Source organism: Pagrus pagrus, assembly GCF_965226575.1.
Source record: "Pagrus pagrus genome assembly, chromosome: 16".
NCBI classification, from domain to species: Eukaryota; Metazoa; Chordata; class Actinopteri; order Spariformes; family Sparidae; genus Pagrus; species Pagrus pagrus.
The window spans coordinates 22,212,906-22,223,821 of NC_140200.1; the positions used below are offsets into that span (position 1 = coordinate 22,212,906).

The window sequence follows — 10,916 nt, forward strand, 5'->3', positions numbered from 1 at the left end:
CAGTGCAGAAGGGGCTGCAACTAATGATTATTTCAATTATTGATTAATCTGCAGTTCATTTTCTTGATTATTTGATTTATCTTTAAAATGTCAAAAAATAGTAAAAAGGTGACACCATCAGATGTCTTGTTTCTTCTGTCAAACAATCCAAACAAAGCGGCGATATAAAAATTCTGGACCAATACTGATCTGACCATGGATACAAGCAACCCAGCACAGCTACTGACAGTCCTATGACTCTACATGGAGTTTGCCTTTGACAGTGATCAATAATAAATAAAGATGTTTAGACTTAGGACATACAGACTATCATTCTGATTAATAGGGGATGGGGTGTGGGTTGGTGATATAATTCATCTTTGATGGGGAACATATTCATTTTTTTTAACTTTTTTTTTTTTTTTTACATACTGTAAACACAATTTGTTTACTTGTTTATCTCAGTTGTTACTTGGATAAAGTTGGATAATAATGTTCAGAGTTTTTAACTTAATCAAATTGAGTTGGTTAATTTATTCTTAATCTGATTTGTTTATTCTTTTTTATTCAGTATGAGAGATGAGATCAAACTGCTCAATGACATTTTCCTGCTCAGTGGAACTGAATCGCCCGTTCATTACAACAAATGGCACGTGTTGAAGCACAAAGACGGAGTTCGCGCCCGACAAGCCCCAGCTGGGGGCAACAAAAGGAATATTTACCCCACCTCCATCACAACAGGACAAGGGTGGAGAGCTGAGAGGAAAAGTGGCAAAAGAGCACTAAGGCTATTCATAGCTTCACTGGGCCTCTATAAACCCTTCACTATATCACACACACACACACACACACACACACACAATCACACCCTAGCCATTCATCTCGCTGGTACAAGGCAGGGGGGGGACACACTGTTGAACAAACACTGTTCAAGAGGAAAAAGGATTTCCTTGAGGCCCAGCAGTCTTATGAAATCAAACAAACAGGAATTGTGGGAGTTAACTGTGCAGAGCCGAGCTGAGCTGATCCAACTGCTCAGACCAATGTGCTAATCTACTGTAATGCACGGGAATTACAATATCTGTCTAAATTAAAAGGTTATAAAACTGTCTGAGAACTGTGTCCGGTGGGGAGGTGCTACCTTGTGAAGCTATAATGTTCAGGACACAAAAACAGTGTCTGCACAGATTTTTAAGAGTAAAATTCAAGCATTTTTCCGGCAATTTTAGGGTACCTAGAATGAAAATTTCTAGACGCTCAAAGCCTTAATCATCACATCTAAATATTTCTATAAATGCAGTGGCGAAAAAGAAAAAAAAAGTTTACAAAACTCCTTTTAACCCACAGCAATTCATGTATACTGTCACTTTTACTCTTTTACAGTTTATTTTAATAGCTGTTCAAATCAAATTTCATTGTATGTTTTGACCTTGATTTTTCTATGCTTGCTAATGTTGACGCCAGGAGACAACATGCAGATGAAGGGATCGTTTATTTTAAAAAATAAAGGATTTATGGTTTAAGTGAGTGATTGTTTGGATGAAACAACAGGATTACGTTGAAAATCAAGCAGTTTTCAAGGACATCAGCCATATTTCAAACCCTGAAAAATAACTTTCAAGACTTTGTACAATACCTCCAAAAATGTTAAATGAATAGTTTGGGGAATTATGCTTATGTGCTTTCCAACTGAGGGTTAGATGAGAAGATTGATACCAATCTTGAGTGTGAAGCTTCACGTAGCGGCTACCTGATACTTCCTGGAATCTCTCTGGTTGTCTCGATGCCTTTCCAAGAAACTGTTATGGCACATAATCCCCCATAAAACCGCAAACTGTTTTAGGTTTAGTTTTTTTTTAGATTATTACTTAGTGAGCCATGTGACCGAAACAGGCTAAAGGTTTCCCTGTTTCCAGTCTCTGTACTAAGCTAAGTTAGCATGCTGCTGGGGGTAGCTTCATACTTACGACTACTACTTACTGCATACTAGTATACAGACATGAGTGGGATCTAACTCTCGCAAAGAAAATGAATTTTCCCAATCTTTCAACTTCTCATTTCAGTTTGTCGGAAAGACTGACGAGATATTTTGGCCAAAGTATCAGACTGACTCACTTGCTGACAAAATGAGGACAGTTTCTTGTGAAAACATCCTGCTGTGCTGCAGTTGGAGCTGACACTGCCGTCACATCACTATACTCTGTGACATCATGGGGACCAGTCCTGCAGGTTCTGATCATGACTTTGAGGTTGCTGCAGCCGTTATTTCTCACACAGGTTGAACAACTGTCTGTTTTACTAGAATCCATTAAAGAGGCGGCGCATGAATCATAGTGATGTATTACATAGCTCAGTTCCCACAGAAAATACTATGTATGACTCACTCCAGCAGGATCATGGGAAGGTTTGGTTTCTACGTACAACCATGTCTTCCATCGCAAATTCTATTGATCAGGAATAATTCCCATTTATCATTAAAAGTTAATTATATTAAAACTTAATCATACACTCTGTAAGCCCTTTGAAGACACCATTTTAGAGTCTAGGGTTTTGCTCGATACTGGGACATCGGTTTAATAACATAAATGAAATATAAAAAAGTGAAAGATGTTAGTTGCAGCCCGAGATCAACATATTTTCTTATCATACAGAATGAGAATGTTTTACTGTCAATGTTGAAAGATACTGTACTACAGTAGACATGTTGCTGTATATTGACCCACTGAGGTCACTCCTCACAAAAGGGAAAAAAGCAGGAAGAGGCGCTCAGCGGAGAGGATCAGGATGTTTCCTCTGATTCATCGCGCTCCCTCAGTGAACTCAGTTTCACTGAGAAGACAAATGTTTGGGTGGGAGACGAACAGCGTGAAAGAAACATATCAGCCAGATCAAAAATCACCTTACAAGACAATCAATCCATTTTCTTCCAAATAATCATGGTTTAAAGTGGTGCAATGACTGTGACAGTGACTGTGACAGAAACTGGGTTAACACAGCTATTTTTCTAGCTTTACAGATTGAATGCTTTTGTAAACAGTCCTGCATTATAAAGATCTCTGGTTGACAGAAAGTTCATTTTTAACCTTGAAGATAGTAGACTGACAACTGTAGAAGACTGAGATCTGGGTTAAAGCTCTGGAAAAGGCTGGCAAGATAAAAAAAAATCATCAATCACTTCACAGATGGATTTCGTTTATGCTAAGTTTCCTTAGCCGTTGATTTTGGTGCATTTCTGAAGAACCTGGACACCCCTGTCCACATATACTGTTTTACAATTCTCATGTGTCCACATACTTTTATAGTATAGTATAGTATTTTATTGTATTTAAATGTATATGGTTTACATGACTTTTTATCCGTGTGACTCTGTACATTATTTAACTCGAGCTCTCGACAAGCTGAACTATATCAGACCATGGTGACGATGTTCTCGTGTGACAGAAGTGACAGAAGTTCTCCACCCACTGAACAAATAAGCAGCCCCCCTGCTCTGGCTCCAATGGGAACCTCATCACGTGCAGATCCTCCTTATCAGAGCAGAGCCAAAGAGTTTCTGTTATCTCGTCTTACAGGAAAATCACTTGCGTGAATCCTGCAGCGACAGGTGCAGACAGCACTGCTTTCTGATTGTTTGCTGATCTATTTGAAGACAATTACAGCAAAACACAAAGGATTGTGGATAGAAAAAGACCCTTTCAGCTCATGTTTTTTTGAACACCACATTATAGTATATGTACATGTTGCTTACAGGAGCACTGTAGTTTTGGGAAGGAAATTTTAATCAGAAAAGATGCCTAAACAAACTAAATAATCAAACTGACCGTAAAGAACAACACAATTTCATACTGTTTTACTTTGTTTATATGTGGCGGACCCTGCCACCTTTCTAGCCTCAAACACTGTTCTGGGGACATCATTTTCCTCTGAGAACAGCTTGTTTATTCAGTTATGAAAAAATACATATATCTGACTTCTATTATTCTGAGTTTAAATTTATTTGCCAAAGCTCCATAGTGCACCTTTACAAAATGGGGGGTTTTGATGTTTTTTTCTGTTTGATATCACAACTTTTGTGTTGTTTTACAACAGTTTTAGTTGATTTATCTGCTTTAGTTATTCCTCAGGGATTTTTATTCATTTCATTTTTAATCACCATTTTTATGTATTACTTGATGTCTGAATCTTTTTTCTAGGTTTTATACTCAGCTATATTACAATAAGGTATTTACCTTATTTCATTTATCTAATTAAAATAAAGATTGGATGACTGAATTAATAACTTTTTCTAAAATATATTTTGGGGGATTTTGATTGCTGTAGACCTCACTTTGAAAAGGTGAAAGACATTCTTTATTATTTTTGATATTTCAAAGAATAGAAAATTCAAAGAGAAATTAATTTGGTGCTTTTTGAGTCACACCTGGTAGACAGGTGCACTGGAAAAATTAAATAATTTAAAATTAAGTTTGATTACAATAATTGTAAAAAGTTCTTGCTGCCTTCATACTGGTCGATGTAAATCAAAATACAACAAAAACAAAAATGAAACTAAGTGTACTTTTCCTCTTTAACAACTCAACCACAGAAACTATGTGGAGGTTTGATCACACCCTTCAAATTGCTCTTATTTGGACTCTCACATGACGGTATTTGTGGTGAACCTGAGACTGTATAATTGGTTTTAAGGTTAGAGATAACAGATATTTACAGCCGTGTGGGCCTCTTTCAGATAATCAATCGCACATTGTTTGATAACTGTAATTATATTATGTTTCTCAGTCTCGCAGACCTGCGACCTTCCTTCCTTCATCTGAAAAATAAAAAGAGCAGCCAGGAAGGTCTTTGTTCTACTAAATTCTCTAAACTGAAAGCACAATGATCAAAGTTTTGGCTGCTCTCCACTGGAACAGGGTCAAAGAGTCAAAGTACAGCATAACAATCTGAATTCATAAACTGAGCACTTTCAAACTGTTGGCTTTTCATGAAGTGGAAATTAAAGTCCTGTTAAACGTGAAGAGAGTTTTATATGACATGGGGTTTGATGAAGTTTCTACAATATGTGTCGTCCAATTTCCAATCTACTTAACTTGATAATGCACAGAAACTCCTGCTCTCTGCTGCTGCTGCTGCTGCTGCTGCTGCTGTATCCATCTCCTCGTTTATTGGCTTCACTTCTACACACTCCTTCATTAAGAGACCTGGATGTGTCATCTTATTTATGCAGCCTGCTAACAACTCTAACCAGCCTGTCGTCATTTAAGTTGACATGTGTGACTTCACCTGCCAGACGAGAAGTATGTGGATTTGTCTGAACATGCTGAGCTGTGTGTGTTTACCTCTGAGCTACAGCTGTACGATCAGTCTACACCACTAAAACAGACTCTACCTGATCTGTTTGTCTCAGTTCAGACTGTCAAACTTATTGGGTACAGACTGAAATGTGTCCTAAACATTGAAAAGTATCAAAAGCCAGCACTGAATGCTCCGACCCAGTCTGCAGAATAAATGTTGTAATCGTGCAAAACACAGATATGTTAAAGTTGTACATTTTCATATGTTACATTTTTATGTTTCATTTTCCAATTTTATGTTGCGACAGTGCTGCGCTGACAGTTGGTTCAGATACAAAACCAACTTGGTTAGGGTAGCATGTCTAGAAAATGTCCCAACGTGTCCTTAAAATATTCACTAGTTTCATGCTTACAACAGAGGTCTCCCTTAAAAATATCCAGTTTTGCTTCCACTAACGTGACTCAAAAATGCCCCAACTGTCCCATCATAAGTATTTGCTTTTGTCACAACAAACACAACCGGCTCATTAAAAACATCCAGCGGTTTCACGCTAAATGTAGACAGAGGTCTCTCGTTTGGCAGCCACCCAATCAAAAATATCCAGTTTTAATATCACTAATGTGACTCAGATATGTCCCAACATCTCATCAAAACTATCCACTTTTGTCACCACAAATGCGGATGGAAAATGTCCTGAAACTAAACGCCTCACAGAAAAATGTCTGTTGTGTTCTCTCTGTAGTATTTATCCATGCTCAATAACATGTATATGTGTATACGTATGTATACGCCTCAAACTTTAGTGTCAATCCAGGATTATTCCAGGAGTCTTTTTTGCTCCTGGAGAAAGTGTTTCTGGTATTTGTGGTCAGCTGGAGCGGCTCAGTGACAGTCGGCCTGTGGGATCCAACTCCACATCAAGCACAGAGACCGACTGAGGCTTCCATGAAACGAACCTGTTGCTTGACTCGTACGATGTGAGTAAACACACACACCCTGACCGCCATAGCCAGAGGCAGCAATCTGCTCTGCTTACACTGTAAATATTACAACAGGATCTGGATCAATGGCATCTCTTGTTTCTATGACAAAGACTGAAATTCAAAATGAAACCTGAAACTCTGCTCATCACTTTACTGATCATATGAAGTCATTAGTGTATTGTGACTCAATAAAATGCACATCGTCCTGCTATAGTGACAGGAAACACTGGGAGAGAACGCGCCTAATTGAGACAACCAGGTCATGTGACTGACCCCCATGTGTTCCTCCTTCTTTTCATGCAGAACAAAAGTCTGATGGTCAGATGTGGTTAAATGGCTGGCGCAGTAAAGAGTCACAGTGACCTCCTGACCCTCCACACAGCAGGAGGCCGACCTTTGTCAAGAGCTCTGATTGAATGGGTCTTTATTGACCACCAGCAACACTCAGCTCTGTATTGTCTCTGCTGCTAAATGACTCGTATAATGGGATGTGTGTTTGTGTGTTTGTGTGTTTGTGTGTGTGTGTGCTGTCGGAGGACAAACTGGGTTGAATGGACGCTCACTTTCAACAGTAAATTCAACTTGTACAAAAAGGGGAGACGATCGCCGACTGTCAGAGCTCCACAATGAATTAGAGACTTCAATCCCAGACGCCTCACGTCGCCTGTGTCTCTGCCAATGCTGCACATGAACGCACCGCAAAAACAGCCAACTAGCTTGTACTTTCTGCACCTGCATGGGAGTAACCATAACAGCAGGTGGCCGTAATCTGTAGTTCAAAAGGTAAACTGCAAGACTCAGGACTGCGAATATATACAAACTGTTGTTGAGAAAAATAATCGAGACAAAGATAATCGGTGGAGAAGAAAGTGCAAAAGATTTAAGTTCTGGAAGTACAAAAAAATGCAGAAGAAATTAACCTCCTCCCACAGCTGCCTGTCCAAACCTCCTGCTAATTAAAAACAGCTCTTTATCAAACCAGAATTATGGGCTTGAGTGTGACTTTATGGCTGAACTGTTAACTGGTCAGGCCTGTTTATTGCTTAATGACATGCTGTAATGAATGTGTGTGTGTACACCCCATCCATCTGCTACTCGACAAGGTTTTTTTGTCATTATCTGTGCGGCTGCACTGACAGCAGAAATATGACTGTCAGTAAAAAAGGTAAACAAGGGAATAATCTACTAACACACACACACACACACACACAAACCACAAGCCCTAATAAACATGGACCATCATTACATATGGTAAAAAATACCAAAATATGGTTTGCAACTGATGATTTGTAATCTTATTTTCTGGTTTGTGCTTGATCTAAAGTAGAATCCTGCCAATTTTTAGATTTTTTTTAGATTTCCTTTAAGCAAGCGAGACAAAATTTACACTTGCAGGATCAAAATATGGCGTGCATCCAACATATCCAAAATCTCAAACACAATAGTCTCATATCATGATAACCATGTTGCCCAGCCCTATTTCATATTATCTATGATTTGTTGGATTATGCAGCTCAATGACGGGATTTAGCAGCTGATGAACAACTTCAGACTAATGCCAAAAGAAAAAAAACAAAACAAAAACAGCTCCCCAAAAACACCAAACACAGGACTGTATATCGTCATAGGATACTGTTATAGACCAATATTTTTGATCAAATACCTCAATATCGATATTGCGACACAACTTTTGGATGATTATTGGTACTTTCACAGAATGTTAGCACGTTTTGCTACATAATCATCGGTAATGAGGATATAAGTGGACTAAGTGGGAAAAGCTAAGTGTTAGAACAAGTAGAAAAGTCTGGTAAATTAAGAAATTTACATTAAATGTACTGTAATTCCACCTTTAAAAACAAACACTTAGGCCAGATTACGATATGGCATATCCAAAATATCCAAAAAAGCTAACAGCTCACCCAAAACACCAAACACAGGACTGTATCTCGTCATTACTGCATTATTACAATATTTTTGACCAGAATATTGGTACTTTCATGAAGTATTTTCACAATTTTTTGATAAATAATCATCAGTAATGTGGATATAATGACTAAATTGGGAAAGCTAAGTATTAGAACAAGCAGAACAGTCTGGTAACTTAAGAAAATTACATCTCTTTACTGTAATGGAGTAAAGACAATATGCCAGATCGTGATCTGGCGTATCCAAAATATCTCAAATCTAATACCATAAGCAGCCTCGTATCACAATAACGATGTTGCCCAGCCCTATTTTATGTTACTTGTTAGATTATGTTGGATGGGAATTAGCAGCTGATAAACTATTTTAAATCTTCAGACTTCCCTTAATTACGCTAAACCAAATAGTAAAATACAAAAGCTAAAGTAAACACCAACCACAGGACCGTTAGCTTCCCCAGCAGTGACACCTCCGGCAGCCTTACCTCTCATCCAGTCCACCACTTGTTGCGGGCTCCACTTGCTCACAGCCTCCATTTCTCCAAAGGTTTATAAAAATGTATCTCTCGTGTCTCCAAACAGCCGAATTAAACCGTTAATGAGACATGATAACCTCCTGTTGAAGCACGGGGTAGTTCCGTTACAGAGCTGACACACAGACTGTCCGCCGCTCACTGACTGAGAGGGCTCGTGTACAAAGTTTACAGTCAAAGCACACGAGCGGAGCAGCGCGTGTGAGATTACAAAGGCGTCTACCACGCCCCTCTATCGATTCTCCTCCAATCCCAAGCCCCCTGTTGATGCTGCCTTTATGTGATGTGGGAACGACGGAAAATTGGCGCTTCATAAGGTTTTAAAACGATTTGGACTGTACATTTTGTTGCTTAATCACGTGACGTTAACTTATTTTGTAAATTACTCTCATGTACATTATTTCTTAATGTTAGCGCTTTAATAATTGATCAACCCTCGTTGACTTTCCTATATCTTTTAATCATGTTGAAATAACGTTTTTTGTTTTTTTTTATTAACCTGAAAATGATCTTAATCAGAGAAAACAGACTTTAAACTTCACAATAGCAAGCTTTCGTTAAAGTTTGAACTGTGTGCATTTGCAACCCAAAAGCAGCATGGTCGAAAATTTGACTTTTGCATAACAGACCAGACTAGCATCAAGCTAATTATCTACTCTTACTTAAGATGTTATGACTGCCATTAATCATCAGTTGAACTCACATCTGCCTTGATTCGGTTTGGTCATCTGCATGTTGCACTCAAAGCGCATGCGAAGATGTATAAAAACTGAAGCATGTCAAGCGTTTACATCCTCTCAGCCTCTGTATGAAACAAAGTCTTTAAATGAGAGATTATCACATTAAAAATCTTCCTCCAGCCTCTAATCAGACCTTCTCTCTGAGTTCCCCAGCAGCTCTGTTATGTGTGCTGGGTGTTGGCTTGTGAAGCTTTTTTAGGGTCTGCAGATGTTTCCCATGGGAAGAGCACATCAGGACACTGAACTGAGCTGACTGACACAATGAACATCAACATGGAGTTTTAAACGCAAGGACGCACAGATTGCAATATTCCCTGTACTTCTGTTGGACCAAAGAGACAATAAACAAACAATAAAACTGTTATGGTCGTCCTAAAGGTGGATTTAGAGGAAATATTATGAGGTCAAAATTATAAAATCATTCAACCTGACTTTAACCACCAAACACTGAAGTAACATTGAGAAATAAATGGTACTTCCATAGGCTTTTAATTACACATTGGCTCTCTGTGAAAACCACAAATCTTTCATTGACATCTTTTGATATATTCTGCCATAGATCTGTGGTTCACAGATGTTTTGGCTTGTGGACTTCGAAAATACAACAAACGATTAAAATTATCATAAATTTCACAAAAGACAAAATGCAAAGATGAGAGGAAAATCTGAAAAAAAGTCTTGTCATGTGTCCTGTGACACCTTGTAGAGGATCAGAGCCATAGGTTGGTTTAAGGATGAAATAAAGGGATACAATGGACATTAAACGTCAAATGGATTGATAAATCATCAAGTGATTTGATTAACTTAAAGCACTGACATGATGAAAACATTGTCATGTTTTTATCATTTTCCCCAATCTTACATTCATCATTCATTATTCACGACACACAAATGCCATTTATCATTTGGGGAAATTGGCCTCAATGGTGAGAATAAGAAAAATATAATTGATAAAAATGGAATACTGACAAATTATTAATGAAATTGATAAAATTGATATGAGTAAAGTAGAGTGATCAACTGTAAATTGATAGACTTGATTCATTATTTCAATGAATTGACTCTGTTTCATTTCACTTGCATTTTCACCACCTTCATTTTTATCAATAATTTTTTGTCATTTCAAGGAATTTTGTGTTATGTGGAGGAAAAACGCCTAGAAAAGCCCCCAAACCTTTAACTCAGGAAATAAAAACAAAAAATAATCAATGGTGTGACACATCCCCGTGTTCACATTTGAGTTTTAAAAGCAGCAAATGTAAGGATCCAAAATGTCTGACAGCACCTGAATGCAGCATTAAAAAAAAAGCTTTCTGCTGGATTCAGTTTATAAAGCTGCTCAGTGTGGTGGAGGTTCTAATAAATCTTTATTTAACCTAAGCAGATGGAGATAAGCGATGTGTATGAATGATAAAGTAGAGGAAGTTTTCTTGTACATGATGTTGAAAAAAAAGTTTTATGTCT

At 38.0% G+C, this 10,916-nt stretch overlaps 1 protein-coding gene across 2 annotated transcripts in view; it reads right to left on the reverse strand.

The window, feature by feature from the left end:
• The window catches only part of cnksr3 (cnksr family member 3), a 39,038-nt gene extending 30,180 nt beyond the window's left edge, over positions 1-8,858 (reverse strand). For both annotated transcript variants that reach the window (XM_084378353.1, XM_084378352.1), the window contains exon 1: positions 8,665-8,858. In XM_084378353.1, the coding sequence (XP_084234479.1) occupies positions 8,665-8,716 (52 nt within the window). In that variant the 5' untranslated portion in view covers positions 8,717-8,858. The remainder of the gene's footprint in view (positions 1-8,664) is intronic.
• Positions 8,859-10,916: the final 2,058 nt, after the last annotated feature.